Source organism: Ciconia boyciana, chromosome 9, assembly GCF_034638445.1.
Source record: "Ciconia boyciana chromosome 9, ASM3463844v1, whole genome shotgun sequence".
In the NCBI taxonomy this organism is placed as follows: Eukaryota; Metazoa; Chordata; class Aves; order Ciconiiformes; family Ciconiidae; genus Ciconia; species Ciconia boyciana.
In genome coordinates this window covers 13360141-13380576 of record NC_132942.1, presented here as the reverse complement: position 1 = coordinate 13380576, position 20436 = coordinate 13360141, and the positions used below count along the sequence as shown (strand labels likewise).

At 39.0% G+C, this 20436-nt stretch overlaps 1 protein-coding gene across 1 annotated transcript; it reads right to left on the bottom strand.

The window, feature by feature from the left end:
* Window positions 1-777: 777 nt before the first annotated feature.
* ADRA1B (adrenoceptor alpha 1B) lies at window positions 778-19381 on the bottom strand. The gene is made up of 2 exons (XM_072872765.1): window positions 18409-19381; window positions 778-1365 (listed from the first exon to the last, which is right to left on the bottom strand). The coding sequence occupies exons 1-2, from the start codon at window positions 19379-19381 to the stop codon at window positions 803-805; spliced, it is 1536 nt and encodes a 511-aa protein (XP_072728866.1). The 3' UTR covers window positions 778-802.
* Between the last annotated feature and the right edge of the window lie 1055 nt (window positions 19382-20436).

Genomic DNA, 20436 nt, shown 5'->3' with positions numbered 1-20436 from the left:
GAAATGTAGATTGTGAGCTCTCATCATTGCTGGTATTTTCAAGCTTTCAAAAAAGAACATGGTGAAGGATAGAAGAGTTACATATGTTGGTGATAAGGGAATTGTGGAAGGGAAGCAACTGCAGAGCGATTCAAGAACATCCGAGGAGTTACAATGGCAAACTTAGCCCCTCTGAGTGTTTTATTTTGAAGTGAAAATTGTGATGAGGGAACTTGGCTGAATTCCAGTCCTATAGTACTAGATGCAAGTGTTTAAATTGTTGCAAAATTACTTTAATCTTTGACATTATTTTCCACTTCTAAAGTGCTAATGTACAGTGAAGTACAACAATAAGAATTTACAGGCAAAATCAGCAGCAACTAGTACCCTGGAGAGGTACAAACAACACTGCATTGCTCACTTCCACGCTCAGGCATCCATACACGCGGCTAGCACACATGTACACACACACATTCATACACATTTCCCCTGCCCACCCCCATATTTATACATTCTTTCTATATACATATGTGTTTGGCTGTTCCACAGCACTTCCACAACAGCTAAATAATTGGATGTGCACTTCCCTGGGTTTATGCGGCGCCTTCCCTGCCTCCTGTTCTTGCTTCACTAGCCTCTCTGGCAATTGACTGGAAATATGGTCAGCCCCTACACTTTGCCGCCCTTGTGACATAAATCTGCCTGTTCCTCACTGGCTTCCTTCTAGTACTATACTGAGAAACTGTGCAAAGGTCCATTTCTTCACCTGGGCTAAATGTCAAACAGGTTAGTGTACAAAGAGAACAGACTGTTTAGAATCTGTTCATTCCAGCGTCATGTTTGCTCTACAGTCGGTTTTGCCATTCAGTGTGTCACAGATGGCCTCATGGTCCCCATTGCTGGAAGCTTGGCTGCCAGCAGGAACGTGTCCATTGCGCTCTGTTAAGAGATTGAAGGTAAAGAATTGGCATGGGTCCTTTTGTCTGCTTCCTTCCTGTAAGGGGCTCAGGAAGGAGCTGGAGTTTTTCCATTCCTGGAATGTGCACATCTCCATATGTGGGTGAGTGATTTTGCCCAGGTAGCCGGGGCTGGGAGATGCTGAAGATAATGTCCTCTGACTGCCACTTAGGAAACTCCCACTGTCTTCCAGAGAGTCCTTCCTAGGGTGTTCAAAGGAGCACCGATTCCAGTTTCTGTAGCTGTAGGCCCACCACCCCAGCTGCTTTCGACGGTGGCACTGGCATTTTAGGATTTGTATAAAAGCCCTCTTGAACTCTTTGCTTGAGCAAGGGTAGATGATTGGATTCAAGCAGCTGTTAAAGTATCCAAGCCAAAAAATCACCTTGAAGATCGTTTCAGGGGGCTTCAGAGCCGAAAACAGAGATCCTGTCCAGAAGAAACAAGCAGAGACAATATCTGAGATACTTGGTTTGCCTGCCTTTAGGAAGGGTAAATGTCCCATCAGATCACTGTTAGAATCTGTTTATTAAAAATCCTTAATGCATGTGGCTTTCATTTTTAGTCTTTTGGTAATGTTATTTTTGTTATTTTTAAAGCTAATAAGGAAATGCTTTCCACCATCTGAAAGCTAAAAGAGCACATAATTAATGTAGAATTAAAAATGAAAAAGCAGTCCTTGTGTTTATATGTACACATCTGTTGCCCTAACATCTATTGATCCCAATGAAAGATCAAACCTCCATTGTCCAAGCTGTTGCACAATGCACACATGGAATAAGGTGGTGCCTTCTTCAAAGAGCTTTCAAATGCCATTTTTGGAGAAAAAGATCTAACTGTTCCCAGGCTTCCTGGAAGGAGTGTGTTCAAATGTACCTTATAACTTCTAATACATTCTCTGGCAGCTCCTAAACATCACCCCATTTATCTAGATTGTTATGATAGTACAAACCTCTTGAAACCTGAAGTTAATTGTGGTACTTCCCACATCCCAGGCATTCATAACAATGGTGTAACCCAAACAAAGAGGTTATTTTATGAATACTTCCTCTTCCATTCACAACCAAATAATTTCCCTAAAGAGGCTGTCCAAATGAGAAACTCATACTGGGAAATCCATTTCATGTACTTTTAGTATTAAAAACATGCAATTGATCAGCTAAATTTAGCAAATGGGGCTTTATAAAAGAATGTATGACATTTTTTAAGCAAAACAGGCATTCAACAGTTATCCAGCTGGGAAAACACCTTTGTGTCTGGCCAAAGTAATCAAAGAGCAAGGATTCAGGAGAGAATTCTTCTTTCAAGAACTGGAGTTAGATTTGAACAGTTTTTCAAATGGAAGGTGACAGTCAAGCCTGAACGTCACATCTCTGAGAAGAGCGACCTTTTACACCGGAGTGGTTTCAGATTCCCTGGGCTGTGAAAGCAGCTGAGTCAGTTGTGACTGTCAGGATGCCTTAGTGGGGAGGGATATGATTCTAGGCATATTTCCCATCTCATAGCAATGTAGAGGCCATAGCCTGGGCCTCAAAACTATGCAAAAGGACTTCCTAGCTTCTTGGGTAAATAGCTCATATGTGCCACAGCAGATACTGCTGTTTATCTAGCTGACAATGCTGGCCTGGTGCTGACTATAGGGGTCTGAGTCTCCTTAGCTCACAGGAAAGCCAAAGGGGGGTAAGTATGTATCATTCCTCACAGGTCCCACACACTGCCCTCAGTGTGTCAACTAGTCCCTGAGCTGGCTCAGAAGAGAAAATAAGATGCTGAGATGGCATCAGCTGTCTGGAGAGACTCTTCCTCCCCCTCACTTGGGCAACAGGAGTCAGGAAAGTTCCTGTGAATCCAGAATAATAGATTTTTTCCCTGGCAGTGTTTTGTGATGGTGCCAGCTAGCACTAGCTCTACCTGTTGCCTCGGAGCTAAGCAACATGCTAGTCCTTAAGGTTAAAACGGAGGTTTTACATTACAAGGTTCATAGTATTTCTTTCATGACTTCTGCACTTTACTGACTTTTTCTCCATGTGCAAGACTCTTGTAAGTTGAACCCATGTCCCTTATTGCTTTGTTGCTGCTAATGATTTTCAGGGTTTGACAAATGCCTCTTCTGTCCATCTGATGGAGATCCTACATCTGTCCTGATTGTTACTGCAGAAAGTACAGAGTACAACGTCTAACATCAATAAACTACAAATTGTATTCAATGAATTTCCGACAGATAAATAAAATCAATGCAAGCACTTAAACTGTGTCTTGTGAGTGTTACATACTCTGATGAAAGATTCAGCGGCAATTCATGTGATTCTATGGAATAAGCTGTTAAATGGGTGTCAGATTCTTGTAAAGCTTTAGAAAAAATGATCTAAGTTTGAAACTGCAGCCAAGATGAGGAATATGCTCCAAAACCTCCCGCATGCACAGTTGCAAACCTTTTCAGGATTCATTTTGTAAATAATTATTGCTGATATTTTCCCTTCAATTTAGGGAAAAGAGAAGCTTTGTGACTTTACAAAACAAGTACAAAGCATGATTATGTACAACAAGGAGCTTTTTGGAGCTCATACTGATAAACTTCTTAAATTGTTTTCTGGAACTCCTTTAAAATGCAAATGATTTTTAGCTCTTAAAGCCCATTAAACCTCATGAAGTGGCTAAGGAGCTCCCATTTTTTCTTATGTGTGAATGGTGAATGAGCAGTGGTGAGTTTTTCTGGATCAGTTGGTTTGCCTTTCTCTCATACTGTAGCAATTGAAAATCTACAAGACATTCCTCTACCAGATTTAAATATTTTTAGGTTCATTAAATACGGACAGAGTAAATTATATGGTATAGTTTTCAATAAAATAAAAAAAAAATATTAAGGAAGTTTACTGACAAATTTTATGAAATTCCTGAAGGACAAATAAAATGAGCTAAGCTATAGAGAAGAAAACTGGGAACCAATGCAGATAAATGAGTTGTGCTTGTATAATCTATGTTGCACATGAACTGAATATAACTACATACAGTAAAGACTAAGAGACTAAGTAGGGGAAAAAGGTAAAAAACCGAGTGCTGAAAAATGGCAAATTTTTGTAAACTGCTTCAAGAAATCTGTGTTCCTTAAGAAAAAAAGGTAAGGAGCTTATGCCTATCTTTCATGATAATCTATTTTTCAAATGCCATTTGAAAAAAATGACAGCAGGCCATTTTCAGCAGCTGCAGCAAGCATTTTCAAAGCTCTTTTATATTAAAGGGCAGCAACACAATAGAGCAGAGAATTTCCTCACAGCAACCCTGACTGACGGAGGCACCTTGTTTTCCAGCCTGATTCTAGAAGAATCACTGAGCCCTGATCAATCATTTAAAAGCTATCATGACCCTAGCTGAGTCATTAGCAGAAAATCTGGAAATAGATCAGTTTGGAAAGCTATGTGATGATGTGATTTAAAAATAAAGATCAGCATTTAACTACAATAGAAAAGTTTTGAAACGAAGACATTCAGGAATAAGCCTCAAGGAGTTAATGAAAACACTGATCATTAAACACTACTTCATTCTCCACTTTTTCCTGTTTCTGCAAACAGCACAATTCAAGTGTTGCTTGACTCTTAAATTATACACAAACTAGTAGATTAAGTTTTCACAAGAAGGTGAAGAAGGATGCTTTTCTGAACAAGGAATATTAATCTGATAAATAAGCCATTGATTTATAGACGGGTGTGTTAATTGCTCTTACTTCAGACTGATGTATTAAAACTGGATAGAATTCTTAACTCATCTACCCTTCCTAATATGTGTATATAGATAGATAGATATGCAACTGCTCTGATCAGAGATGGATTTCATCTATGAATTTTGTCTATGGTGTTATGCGCTATTACTTCCTAGTTTTTTCAGAAATCAGGTGGTAGACGATTATTCCAAGAAGGCCCTAGCAATAAGAGAGGTCACTGCAGTCTCAGTGAGAATAAGTTCATATATAGGGGCCACGACTCATTTGCTCTCAGATAGCACTTTCATCTGTCAATCATCCTGACTTCGTGCCATCCTCCTGATTTTACCAGTGGGCAATCTGAGCTGGGGGAAGGTAAAAGCAATCAGCTGAAGGTCATGTGCTAAATAATTTTCACCATTAAGAAAGTTTTTGTTTTACCAGGAAGAGAACCATGAGACCTGGCACGACTCTCTTAACCACTAGAACTCACAGTGGGTAGTACAGCACATTCAGGGAATGCGTTTGGTGGGTCCTGCTACCTTTGCCACCACCCAAGAAAAAGCAGAATTCAAGAACATTTTCTGAGATTAACAGAAACTGATTGATGCATGTGATCAGATACATTGCTGGCCCTGCAGAGGCTACATGCGATGACTACATGATCATAGCAAAACTCCACCTATGAAGGGATCCATGGCTAACGAAGGGATCCTCCACCACCAAAAGCTACAGATGATCTGAAATGTAGTAGTTTTGTAATAGAACTTCCATCATGGTGAAGGAAAAAGGACTGAGGAGAGACATGACAATTTGTCTTTAAAAACATAAAATTTACCTGCAAAGAAGAACGAAATTAAATTGTCTTCCACATTCACAGCGGCAAATATGTGAAGCACAATGATTTGAATTGCAGCAAGACAAACTAAGATTATGGATTGGGAAACACTTTCTGTCTTCCAAGACAGGAAAATTCTGGAACAGACTGCCTAAGAAGGGTGAAAAAATCCAACCCTGGAGGCTCTTAAAAACAGAGTAGACACACATCTACCGATTTATGAAAAGCTGATCCAGCCTTTGGGTTAGAGGATGCACTGAATTATCTCTTCAGATCCCTTCTAGTCCTAGTTTCTCTGATTAACTCTGCAGAATATAACTGTGTTCCTCAGGAAAACTTTATGGCTTAAGTTTTGGCAGCCCAGCAGAGTTTTACATTTGCAGTACTGAAATCCCACTTACACTGTAGTCTTAGATCCCCTTTGTAAATATATCCATTATTTAGGTTGAGGATTTACTGTTAGAAAAATTGCATGTCTGAGACAGATACTTATTTGGGCACTTATTCTCTTCAGGGCTTAGAAAAGTTTTTGAGTTTTTGTATTCCATCCCTCCTCACTGGCTGGAATTCGAGCCTGAGTTTTCTACAGATTGAGAAGGAAAGCTGTTCTTTATGATCCAGAAGGTGGTTTAGATGGATGTTGCTATACATGCCATGTACTTCTAAGTATAGTTTAATTTGGTGACTATTAAGCAAAGCTCCACTGCCTTTCACCATATAAAGATATGAAAAATATTTTGATTAGCTTGTGTATTTTTAACATTACCCTTTTCCCTACCTTATTCTTGGAATTAACAACAATACCTTTTATTTAGCTGCACACATACTTTACCTCATAATTAACCTGTCAGGAGCAAACAACTGCGGGCTATTTTAGTACCTTGATAAAATGATAAAGCTAAGCCTACTAGACACACTCTCTAAACATCAGACTAATATTTCCTCCCCTAATCTCCAACTACTTTCCCATCGCAGTCTGATAAACAGATTAAATATTTCCCTGTACTGATTTAGATTGCTTTTCAAAATGTCTGGAAAATTTTGCATATGATTATCTCGTCAGTGACTGATTTGTGATGAGGGTAGCCAGAGTGACTTCCCTACTCAAACTGATCACTCTCCTGATGCTTCATGTTTAACAGCTTCATTCTAAGGGGATGTATATTTTCTATTCTCTTACTTTACATAGCATCACAATCTTGCCTCTGATTGCAACTTTGACACCAATGAAGTTTTTGCAAAGCCTGTGTCCAGCACAAGTGGAGAACAGGAAATATTTCGGAGACTCAGTCAACTTGATCGGTTTTGATTGGTTTTTGCCCATTAGTTTAACCAGCTGTGCTCCCCAGACTTAATAGAGCTATTCAATTTGGAAATACACTGAGCAACAGCAAATATCATAAAAAAGAAGAAGTATTTTATTTAGTAAAAGCTAATTTCATTTAGGGTCTGACTGGTTCTTTATAATGAATGCTTTATTACACACAAAGTCAGTAAAGCACCCTCAATGAAATTAGGAAACATTGTGGGAAACAATTTCCCATATTAATTGTCTTCACATATTCTGCAGAATATCTGGCCAGAACGTCACTGAGCTGTTACAATTCAGAATCCACTGGAGTCGGTGGGAGTCTTTGAAAGCCTTTGTAAAGGCCCATAAGGACTTCAGTGGACTTTGGAAGAATCCTGAAAATAGCAGGGTGAGCAGCAGGAAAATCTTCTGAACTGGCTTAATCCCCATACTCTTAATTAAGGAAAACTCTTCACTGAAGGAGGTTTTGATGTAGCCCTCTGCAGAGCAGAAACACACAAGTGCACACACGCACACACACTACTTTCTCATATTTCCTGCTCTGTTATTTTTCTTCCATCTAGGTATCTGCTCCTTTGCTGCCTCTCGCAACCGACCACTGTATTCCTACAGAAAGGAGGGTGGGAAAGGTAAGACCTTCTATTTAAGGATCCTTAATGTAATGGTTGGTGAGCCTCTTGACAAAAGTGTAATACACAGGACATGTTTGAGTTTCCACTTCCATTTTATGGAAGAAAGAACTTAGCATCAAAATTAGCCCTGCCAATGCAACCAACCAATGAGACAAAACCCCCCAAACTACTTCCAGGAGAAGGGAGAAAACTTGCTACTCCAGCTGTGTGCATACACAAGGTGATCAGATACTATAGTGATTAGCTAGAATTTAAATCTGAAAAATAACACGTAAGATAATGTTTATGAGCTAAAACTTTTAAAATTGCCTTTGATATCTCTCTGCCATTTTGCTCTGTGTGCTACTTCCAGCCACACAGAGGAAATAAACAACTATGTATAAGTGATCAACAGTTGTTTGTGATGACAGTCATTTGTGAAATATCACTGGGTTCCCTTGTGTGGTTATATTTCCTCCCTTTATCCTTCATGCAAGGGATATATATATATATATATATATATATATATATATATATATATATTTACACGTGATGGGACTGAAAGCCAAGAACTTAATAGAATTACAGAATCATTGCAGTGGGAAGGGATGTTACGGGGTCTTTTGTCCAGCCCCCTGCTCAAAGCAGGGTCAACACTGCATTAGGTCCCCTGAAGCCTTCCCTTCTCCAGGCTGAAGAAGCCCTATTCCTTCACCCTCTCCTCACACCATGTGCTCCAGCCTCGTGATTGTTTTGGTTGCCTCCACTGGACTCACTCCAGTTTATCGTTGTCTTCCCCTGCATGGATGCAGTACTCTAGACACGATCTAATGAGCGTTGAGTAAAAGGGCATAATCACTTTGCTCCATATACTGGCTCTGTTCCTGTTACATAGCCCAGTATGTTGCAGCTTGCATCCGACAGGGACATTTGAATAGTTTTACATCCTATGTTAACGTTTGTGTGAGTGATCTTCATGGGAGAGGGTGTTCTCTGTGTGTGCATTTTCAAGAATGCCATATATTTATTATTTGTACCTGGTGGGAGGAAAATTTTAAACTATTAATGATTTTTTAAACTAAAATTAACCATTCTCCTTTACTGTCTGCCTTCTCTTTAATATCTCTGCTTTTTCTTTTTCTGTCCAGGCATGTTCATTTTCCAGTTACTTATTTCCTTTCTTCCTCTTAACTTTTAAATATTTATTTCTACTCTCCTTATGTCTTATTTAGTTTTTAACTCCAACTGCTAATCTCTTTTCTAATCACTTTATGTTGTGATAATTGACTTTCTATTAATTAAACATCCATTTTTGATAAGTTGTGTATTTGATATCAAGTATCTAAATTACTCATAGAATCATCAGTTCTGTTCAGAATCAAGTATTTGATACTTAGATTAGATAATAGTTGGGCAGGAGTACTGTGAATTTCCTGGATTTAAGGAGAAAAAGTCTCTATGGATGAGTTTTGGGTTGTCAGGTCCTATGTTTTCTGCCCGTTACAAAAAATCACATTTCAAAATCTTCTAAATCTAGTTTTGCTTAGATGAGAGCCAACCTAGGGTGAGTGTATGTTCCTGTTTACTGGAACAAATACAACATTTGTTTTTATTGAAACAAAATGGTCTGGAGTTGTTTAAGTGCTTTGCAGTGTGTCAGTTGATATTCCAGTAATAGCAAACTAGCTACAATAAAATATATTGTGAAACAATAATGGGGTAGAAGGAGAGCTTCACTGCACAGGTTTTTGTCATTGTCTTAAGATTAAAGAAAAGCCATAAAATTTGAAACTACTTGTCTCTATTCGTAACAAGTAGAAAATTAAACGTTTCAAAACTGGAAACACTGAGTGAGGGTATTCTGGGGAGAAAACCACGTTCTTGTTTGAATACCATAAAATAGAAATAGTTAGAGAATTGGTAATAAGTATTTGGAAGTTTTGTTATAGAGTCTGGTCAAATTTAAAATGTTAAGATAACCTTGTAAGGCAAACATATTCTCCTTCATTCAGAGGAGAGAATTACTCCATTTTTGTGCAGATTGGAGTAATTCTGACTGGAGTTAAATCTGAACTTTTCAACATTCTCCACAAGAGAAAATTCCAATGTTTTAAAAATCGCTGTAGTGATGAAAAGCATTGCAAAAAAAAAAAAGAAAAAAAAAGAGATAACAAATGAGTTCTGAAACATGAAAAACAGGAAGCTTCAACAATACCAAACCCTGTCTCTCAAGCTGTTCTCGAGAAGACAACTTTTGCAAAAATGAGTATTGTTTTGCAAGACATTCGTTTTATGATGGAACTGCGAAACTACGAAAAGTGACTTGATCAAATTTGTAATGTGATCAGCGAAAGACTTTCCCAGTGCTAGGCAGTAGATGGCTGCTGATGGCCTGGCTGGGAACCTCCGCTTCTCCCCTGCAGTTCACGCTGTGATGGCTGCTGCAGCCGTAACTGCTGGTAGCTGCTAATGGCTGAGCTACGGCCACTTCTTAATGAACAGGGAAAGTTCAAATGCTACATGCGTATAGCTAGTAAAATTCTCCCTGTAAAAGTAATACGCTGCCTCTGACCAGAGTTGTTATGAGTATGAGTTTAGAGAATGCGGAAAGCATGTGTTCATCTTTTATTTAAGCTTTCTGCAGTCCTTTTTACCACATGCTTAGCCAAGTCAGCATGCCAAAGTTTTAAAGCTAATTGGATTTCTAAAGCTCCTGATTTCTTTCCTTCCAGCATTCAGTGTTTGTTTACATTCTCCCAGACTTATTTAATACAGGAAAAAAACCCACAGTTTACAGACAGTAGAGGATGAAATAGAGAGTATGGTTATAAAATTAAGAGTTGATCAAGCTGGGAGGGACTGCAGGCCTTCTGGAGAAGAGGGTTAGGATAACAGTGAAAAAAGATCTTGAGAAATAGGAAGAGCATCCAAAATCAACAGAATAAAATTAAATAAAGGAAATTAAAGGAAAGATGTTTAAATTATAACTGCTACAAACCAGTAATGATGGCTAGCGTTTGGTTATGGCTTTTGAGCATGCTGGTGTCTCTGTGGGATGCCTTGGGGTGCATATCCCAGCAGTGCCCGGGCTGCCAGGCTGGGGGACACCATGGGAATCACAGTAGCTCGCAGTCACCAACATGCTGCAGAGCTGCACTCCCGTGTTTGTGGGTAACTTATGTGTGTGTGTTGGGGGGTAGCACTTTGCTGTTGAGGAAGGAGGAATATCAAGTAAGGAATAACTGACTAGAGGATGATACTGCAGAAGATAGTGTGGGAGAAATAGAAATACAAATACAATGCTGTTGCAAGTACAGCAGTTCTCATTCTTCATTGTGTTAATAGTACATTATGTAATATGTGCAAGGATCTAGGACAGCTATTAAGAAAAGTGTCCTCGTTGTGAGGAATTTATGTCCTAGAACTGACTGCCTATAGCAGTTGCGGGATTCTCTTTGCTGGAGCCTTCTGGCCCTACAGTGAGCAAACACTTGTGAGGGGTGATGAAGGTATCATTCAACCAGTCCTCAGCCCTTGACTCTTTCATTTCCCTGTTTTCCAGTTGAGTCACGGAATTCACACAGAGAAACCTCCCCTAACTGTCCTGACAGGGTAAAAGTGGTTTATACTCATTCCTGCATCCAATTCAAACAGGGAAGTAAAAGTCTGCAAACCAATACATTATTGGTATTAACTAAACTTAGTAACTCCTACCAATCTAAGGCCTGATCCCGTGTAGACGAGTTTTTAAACAGGCAAATTAAAGTAGCAGACATACACAAATCTGACCATAAAGAGTACTTCCCCTTACAGATACGTTCATGAGTAAGAGCAAAGCCTAAGGAAAACATTTTCCTTGCTGTCTTGTAGGCTGAGAAAGGTTATTGTTTCTGTTTTCTTATCCTAATTAAAATCCACAATTTCTTACCATCCACACTTTCTCTTTCTAATAAAGGGTGCCTCATATTTCAGATTAACAAATCACTTCTATGAGACCTGCATTAACTTCATTCACAATGGCTCAAATTTGAGAGCCTTTTAAAGGCTCCAAAAATAGAGACTCATCTGCAATGGCCAAAATAAAACCAGGACTTTATCTCCCTTGAAGCTTTGCTGATGGAAGTTGTAGTACAGATAGGGATCAGGTCTTTTTGCGAAAACCCAGAGTTGCTACACCTTCTTATATTACAAGCAATTGCAAAGTAGAGTAGCTATATTTGCATTTTTAAAGGGACAGCGCTTACATATTTAATCACAGAGCTACTAACATTGGCAGTCCTGGCATGGTAAGATTGTCTCCGATAAGCAGAAGTTAAGAGATAATCTATCATTTCCAGAGATCCTGCTCTGGTCTGCAGTCCATGGCTGTCCTTCCTACAGTGTCATACAAAAGATGATGATGCTTAAAGCATTGAGAGTTGAAAATTATTTTTAAAAACTTACGGTACAACAGACCATTTGCAAGTTGATATTTAGAAGAACAGTAGAAAAGACAAATAAGAGCTTTATTTGCCCAGCCCAGAAACAAAAAGAAAGAGGAAATCTGTAGTTTAAGAAAGAATAATTTAAAAAAAGCAACAGGATTAAGGTTTTTCATGCCCCATTCACAGTTGTTATATTAGCAAAAATTCCGAGTATGTCTTGAATAACAAAATATGGAGATACAAGATATGGAAAATACATGACATATGGAAAAATTCCATCAAGCACTTACATTTGTGACACAAACCCTATATATCCTTGTATATACTAGTCCTCTCAGTCCAGAATAGCTATGATGACTTATGTCAGTCCAGAATAGCTATGATGTCCAGAATAGCACCTCTCAGTCCAGAATAGCTATGATGACTTACACCATGGGGAAGATTCACTTGTGTTTAAATTGTGTTGCCCTCACATAAATATGATAAAATCAAGATCAATTTTAGTGAGAATCTTGTTGGGTACTCTAAAACTGACAGTAGATAGGGACAGAAACATGATATTATTGCTAGTTTTATTTTGTCCAAAAGAGTTACAGACACTTGCAGCTTGCTAACTAGAAAGAATATGGGCTGAGCTTATGCTTGTTTTGCAAAGGATTAGCTGATTAAGGGAGTCTAGAAAAGCTAATCTAAGTCTACTGACATTTCATTTATTATACTTAAATATCTTCAATTACTGGGCACGCTTTGGTGTCTTTTTCTCCCCTTCTCGCTTCTGACTTACAACTGAGGCAATCTGTCTTGGACATCATTGGTAAATAATAGGACTCTAGCATGGAATTGAATAACACAGCTACAAAGATATTGTATGAACTTCCACTATATTTTTTCTCTTCTGTTACTTAGAGACTGATGGTTATTGCTTTTCAGTTTCTAGGTATCACTTGAAAGCCCATCAAAATAGCTCAAAATCTTGCAATGGGCTACGGAGCATGACTTTAGTGAAGATACTAAAAAACTCATCACTTTTTGTTCATGTCTGTATTTCACAGGTAGGTACACTAAAGAACATTCAGCTGAGATTCTGAGGTATGGCCTCAATGCTTCAGGGCCATATGCACATGTATAACTTTACTCAGTGCTTTCATCATGACTACCAACCTGAGCAATAGCATATGTGTTTGCAAATGCCTTTGGCATAAGGACCTTGTGTCCACTGCCTTGCTGGATGCTGAAATAAGTGTTTCCTCTGAAATTACCACTTCTCTCCTATCTTTGATTTCAATAGTTTTGAGATTTCCTATTGCTGCCCAGTGGCTCAGTCCTGAATATTTTTCCTTGGAGCTTTCTGATCACCTGAGACAGGAGTTGCTGTCATCCCTGAGGCTGAATAGTCACCATGAGTCAACTTCTTGGTATTCAAGTTTTTCTGTATTGCTTTGCATATTTGTTTTTGTACGCTTTAAGCGTACAGTCTTACAGGGAAATCTTAAAGATTTCCCTTTGTTTCTCTGACCTGCAAATCAAAAACCTATATGGGAAGTACCCAGTCCTTCAGAATTTATGCAGTTTCATCTGCTTTGATAACAAACAACTTTGTTCTAAAAAATAGAAGTCTGTAAGTAACTGGTAATTAGCATCCTTTGTAAACCAAAAGGCTTAAACCAGGGCTTAAGGGAGGCTATTTTAGTAGTAATATGAATAATCTTGAAATATTCTAGTCCTTCATGTGTGACAAAACATGGTGTACTGGTCAAGAAATGCCCTTATGATGTTTAGTTTTACAGGAATTGGCTAGAAAATAGGAGGAGCAGATTCCTGCTATCACCCGTGCAATTGAACATTGTACCACAGATTGACCTGCAAGTGGGCAGAGGGTCAGATTGCCACATATATCATTAATTTGTCCAAATTCTGTATAACTATTAACTTGAGGGCATCAAATCTAGAGAGCTAGGTTAGTTAGAGAGGGGAAGAGGGGGCAAGACCAAAATGAGATGAAAGACAAACCAGGCCTAAAGCCTTGCAGAAAGCAGAACCCAGTAGCATTGACAGCGCTGGACCTAATGCCTTGAAGTGTTTCCCATGGGAAACTAAGTGGCCTAATTTGGTATTCTTGGTGCAGAGATGCAGAGGTTGGCCTGATGTAACATAAATCTACATACTGTACTTGAATAACATTTTATTTTAAGAATAATTTTGTATCATCGGCTGACTTATAGCATGCAGAATATTTTTGTATTCTTTTTTATTATTTTATAGAGAGGTTTCAAAAGCTTAATATATAAGGATAGTCAAAACAGTTGTATCTTCATTATGAGGCTCTTGGGACCTTATCCCACTGCCAGTTAAGTTACAAGAATTTTGTTTCTGACTTCAGTGGATAAGATCACAGGTTTTGTGGGAGCAGGGAGAGTGAGGCTCTGAACTGGGAAGTGAATAATGCTCTGCTGATCTCCACTGGAGTTAAGCACTAGGCTGGGGAAGTTAATATGCTTTGGGTAAAGTGGTGGAGGTGGTGAGTTTTCCCTTTACACTGAGTGTGTGTGTGCGTGTGGGTGTGTTGTGTGAGGTCTGAGTCTGCGAGAAGACTGGCAAGCCCAGTCTGATATCTTATTTAACAGGAATGAGACTAAACTTTCACCTAGTAGCCAGGGGGAAACATATGATCCTTCATTTTGGTTTCATTTTTTTAACACAAGTATTGGCATAAAATTGGATATTCCTTTGTTCAAAGGAGAGAGTTTTAATGAGTGTTACCTTATTTCTGCAGGGCTCTAGTCTTTCTTTAGATAAAAATCATCTATTTTACTCAGTATTTTTCAGCAATGCATATTTAATATAGTCCTGATGCCTAAGAAAGGATTTGTATGAGGGGGAAGAAAAGAAACATTTATTTTAAAGAAGCAAGATATTTACTCTTCAAAGCTGAGTCACTGAATTTATGGCACAAGAAATTGTCTCAAAGACATATATGTTGTCATTTTATTTTTTATGCTGTACCACAAATAATTTTGAGTGGCAAGACAACTGTTTACAAAGCCATGGAGCATTTATGAATGTCTGCAACAAGGATATTCTATAGCTCTATTGCTGTCTGGAAAGAATATCTGGTAGCTACTGGAATAAAAACAAATTTCTCAAATGATTCTCTTTCATAGCAGTTTTGCTGCATCATCAGGTGCTTAACACTAAAGGCAGCATGGTTCAGTCCTACAAAAAGAGATTGTGGGTCATTCTTCGTGCTGATCATTTCATGATGCTCAGTACATCATAGTGTCAGTGCTGTAATTCCTCTCTGTAGCTGTATACAGAGCTCTGTCAGAGAGCTTTCCTTGCAAAGCCTTTTGATTCTTGCTTGAAAAACACTCTGTAAGTGTTAATATTATTTCTTTTCCTTTGTTGTGAAATATTTATTCAAGCAATATCCCTCCTTTCAGCACTGCATCAGTTCCCAGTATCTATCTGTCACCTGATGCAATAATCCTTTGTCTGGGATATCAAAATGGGTAGCTGCGGAATATATTGAAATGCCAGAGTGGAAGAATTATAATTTTGTCTGGGAAACTAGTAGAAGAGCTGAGAACACTTTTAACATGAAGGAAACTCCTCTACATGTAAGCAGATTTGTTAAGACATGGTTTTGGGGTGTTGCAGAAATAACGTTTACCAACTTGTCAAATCTTTTGTGGTTGGATCCTCAGAAATCCAGAGCTGCTCTGCTAATGCCATTCTGCAGAGTCATGGCATTACTGAGTGAAACAGGGAGCAAAAAAATAATAGTAAAGATGCAGATGTGAGGGTATGATTTGGGTTAATGGTGCAAATATAAGGTGTGAGAAACACAGGCTAAGAAAGGAGCCTATCCTTCCAGTATATCCTTCCAGTCTGGACTCAGTGGCAGAAAAGATACTGTAGTTTGCAGTCCTGCACTGGTGAGCGAGTGGGTTGTGATTAAAGCAGCCCAGAGCACCTATGGAGAGTTTTGTAAATCATCAGTACCTTTTGGATTCTACAATCTGCCTATCACTGAAATTTATTTCATACCATTGTGTGCTTTTTGTAAGGGTTCTTAATAGTATTTCATTTAATTTTGTGACTTCAAGACACAGAGCAAAAGATTTCTGGTATGAAGAATGCAGCACACCGCAAGCTCCTTAAGAAGTCTTTCTCCACTGGCTCTACCCTCTCCTCCAGTTAAGAACGCATATCAGGAAAAGGTGTTTTCCCCATCTGTTTTAGTGAGCAATGCTTTAGTCATGCCTAACATCATTAATTAGCTTTGCACTGATACACAGCAATGAAAAATACAAGGTTCTGGAGTGTGCTGAATAAATTAAAAAAAGAGATCAGGGACAAGGAACAAACCCAGCCCTATTCCTCGTCAGCAAAACAAAGGGAAAGTACCTACTGTTTAAATGCATTTGGATACTGTATTGAATACTACGTATACCTTTTTCTCCCTGTTTCTTAGAGGTGTCAGTTAAGAGTTGGGCCCCTGAAAGGATTTCTAGACAGAGGACAGGAGAGCCAGCAGTCTATATTGCAATGCCAAGATGCTGACTTTTTCACTCTTCTAATTGACGCAATGCCAACTCTTTCTGAACCTCAGCTCTGTGGGGCACCAGATGCTCACAGCGCTGAAGTGAGCATGTTGGGGGTTACAGGCACTCGGTCCGGGTCAGGTCAGAGCCCACAGCAGTGGGTTTAGCCCTTCAGCCCACCCAGCACCTCTGCCAGCACACAGTGTGCTGTGGTGGAGGCTCTCAGTCTGTCACCTCAGGCATCTGTCTGATGCCTTGAACACAGTTTATATGAGGGATAAAATTGTATTGTGACAAGCAATAAATTCTCCACTCAGGTGTCTTAAGCAACGACTGATTAAACCTCCCAGGAAAGACCAGGAGTTTTGAAATAACTTCTCAAAGGGAAAACTGACACTCCTTCAAGAAACTTAATTGTTTCTCACATTGCTTCTGCCCTGTGACCATAATGTTTTTAATGGACTGGTCTGCATCTGTGTTTGTTGAACAGTGTCAGTAGCTATACTGGCTTCTGCTAGCTAAGGATATGCTCTACTGCATTCACATTTGCTTTTTTTCTCCAAAGTTCCTTCAGTAATTCAAAATCAAGGAGGTAATCTACTTTATCAGGGGATTATGACCTGCTAGCTACTACTGGTACCATATGGTGAAAATATATTTCTATCCACAGATATGCATTTTTGCAATAGTTGGAAATTTGCTCTATGTTATAAACATTCTTTAAGAGCCAGCACAAGAGTAGCCAAAGTAGCCAAAGAGAACTTTGCTCACAGTTTTCCTTCTGTTTGGAATTTTTCACATCCTTAACATTAGCTTTATGCAGATCTTGAATCGTAAAGATTTTAAAGTTTATGAAACAATAAGCTAGAGATTATAAAGTTGCCCTGCAATAGCTTAAGTAGTTGTCTTGCGGTAAAGATTCTAGTCTAAATGATATTACACATTCACTGCAATTATAATTTTATAACACTTCACCAGGACCAGGTTGCTGAACTCAGTTTAGTTTTCTACAACAGTGTCTAAAAATATTCGCTTACCGCTCAATTAGAAATATTTTGGTAGGGTAACTAAGTGAACACGAATACAGAATATTAATAAAGGCTCTTTCTCCCTTTTCATTTTCCACCTCTTTCCATATTTAGGCTGCCAGATTGTGTCTCAGAGAAATGAATTTTGGACAGATATTTTTGAGAGCTTAGTAATTCAATGTCCTGAGATATTCCACTTCAGAGGTCATGCTACTATTAAAGACAATACAAGCAAATTTCACAAGGGCTTGGGAACACAGAGCAATGTGTTAAGGCTACATCAAATGCTTTAATAATATTTTAAAGTTGAAAGTGAACAAAGTGGCTGCCAAAAGCTTACATGGCAATCTCCCGAAATGCCTGAACTAAGACCTATTGAAACCAATGAGAACCTTTCTGTGGGGATCAGTGCGTTTCGTGTGTTTGCTTTTGGGGTTTGATCAGTGACATTTGAACTGAGAACTAGAACTTTTTCAGCTTCCCAAAGCTCAGGGGAGTTTTGCACCTCATAATTAGATCAGGTTCATTTCCATTTAAGACACCTAATAATGCCAGAGGACCTACTGTATTATAGTCTGAACATCTAACAGTAAACTAACACAAGAACATTTCAGTGCTGAAAGTCTTTTTGTGTTTTTATCTAGGATTTTTGTTAAAGCATCCTATAAAAATGTTTCTGAAACCTAATTCAATTCAAACAAGGACCATAAAGGGGGATTTAATATATAAACTCTGAAGATATTGTCCCCTGATTTGACATCTGCCCCATCACTGAGAAGGACTACCAGATAAGCAGACTTTCTGCAGGCTGCACACTTTACAAAATTTCAGCATGACTCTTTGAAAAAGCCAACATCAGAAGTTAATTACCTTCACTTCCCTTCCTTTCATCTGTTCACTGCAGTTCTCAAAATGATATCTGCTTATCATTTATCTGATTTTTTTCTATGATATTTTTGTAGTAAACAACTAACCCTTTTCCCCCCCTCCCCTTGCAATCCCTTGATTACCAACTTACCTAGTGGCAGAACAATGAAGAAAGGTAGCCAGCACAAGATAAACATGCCAACCACAATTCCCAACGTCTTGGCTGCCTTCTTTTCTCTAGAGAATTTAAAAAGTTTGAAAGCTAAGGAGCTCCTGGGATTGTGACTCTTGGATTTGGTGCTGTTTAATGTGTCCTCATGAATGTTCCTGTAATGAATCCGTAAAGTCAGCTCCTTGGAGTTGGACATCTCTTTCATAACCCCAGCTTCCAGGTTTTTAGTAGTCCTTTTTGCCACTATGTAGACCCGACAGTACATCACGAGGATGACGATTAAAGGAATGTAAAATGACCCCAAGGAAGAAAACAAAGCATAGAATGGTTCTTCAGTGATACGGCACTCTTTATCGTCCTTGGGTGCTGGTTCTTTCCAGCCCAAAAGAGGCCCAATAGAAATCACCATGGAAAGGACCCAGACGCCTAGGAGAGCTAAAATTGCCCTTCTTCTTGTTACCAAAGTTGGATACTGGAGAGAATAACGTACCCCTATATATCTATCTATAGAAATTGCACATAGACTTAAAATAGAAGCTGTACAGCATAGCACATCAACTGCTGCCCAGATATCACAAAATATCCTCCCCAAAACCCAGTAGCCAAGGATTTCCAGTGTAGCAGAGAATGGAAGGACAGTAAAACTCAGCAACAAATCTGCTATTGCGAGGTTAATTATGAAATAGTTTGTAGGGATTCTTAAATGTCTATTGCAAGCAACAGAGAGAATTACCAAGATATTACCTATAATAGCAAAGAGTATAAAGGCACCTAGGATAAGCCCCACAATTATCGCCCTACTGATATCCAAGGCAGGTGAATCCAGATTGCTTGCTGTCTCATTGGAGTTGTTTGCAGAAAGATTGCCATTATTTAGTGCAGAAACTTTCAAATATCCAGGTATTGATGAATTGGATTTATCGCCAAGGTAGGTATTCATCTTAAAAATCATCCTCCATAGCAAGTTATGATTGGATCCCTTGCACAACACGCAGATGGTCTGAGTTCAGTTGAAAGTTATCTCTCTACCCAAGAAGTTGCTGCAAAGCCCTGGCCAGCTTTAGGTAGAGAACTCATCTCCCCAGCCAGCTGTCAGCTATAAGCACGTGAAACTTGCACAGCGTGAAGTCCTCTGAAGCCTGTCAGAAATAATAGGCTGTTCAGACTTGCTTAATTTCTCATACGAACTCGTTTAAACAGAGTTTAGCAGGCAGAAGTCTTGGCTGGAGCTCGAAAGTAGCTGTTTCGATCATGATGTCCCTGAAATAAAAGACAGGTTTACTGTTTTCCCTTGTGCATTGTGGTTCTGTTGGAAGGGTGCCCCTGTCTAGCTGCTGTGACATGCGTCTCCAAGAAGGGTTTGTCAGCATTTAGGCAGCTCTGCATGAACTGGCTGCCTGCTCACGCTGCCTGTGCTGGTGACATCACCGCCGCCGGCCCCGTCACAGCGCTAGAGGGCAATGCGGTTCCAGTCAAAACTCCCCATCAAAGCCTGAAAGCTAAACAAATGGAATATATCAATCTTAATTAAAGCGTTTGCCACATAAATCTGATTGGAAACCTTTAAAAAAACAGTTTCATTACCTGAGAAAAATATACTCAGTGAGATGTGGTGAAAAAAGCAATTTCAGTACAAAATGATCTAGCCTTTCTCTCACCAGGAGAATGTATCTGAGTTTATTTTGCAATCGAAGTGAATCACATGCCATTTTAGAGAGCTAATCATCTCCCACCTTCTAAGGACAAATAGGTAGGTTCCAAAAATCCCGAGTTAATTTGTAGATTCAGTATTTAATGATGGCATAAAAAGATACATGGAGTAGTTTGTTTCCAATTGTAAACTTTCTGTTAATAAAGAAAAAGTAACGGGTGATCAAAACCAAAATCTCTATTAAGATCTTTATGTTTGTTCTCTACTCCTGTGTACCAGGCACATCTGTGGCTTCATCTCCTCTTTTCTACCTAGATAACTTTTCTAAGCATAGGTGCATTGTGAATCCCAGCCTT

What these genes read in the sequence shown, in the direction of transcription:
- ADRA1B (XM_072872765.1), bottom strand. Translation starts at nt 19,381, where the DNA reads ATGATTTTTAAGATGAATACCTACCTTGGCGATAAATCCAATTCATCA. An exon ending in CTTCATTGTTCTGCCACTAG is followed by an intron (nt 1,366 to 18,408) that starts GTAAGTTGGTAA and finishes TCTTCTGGACAG; the next exon opens with GATCTCTGTTTTCGGCTCTG.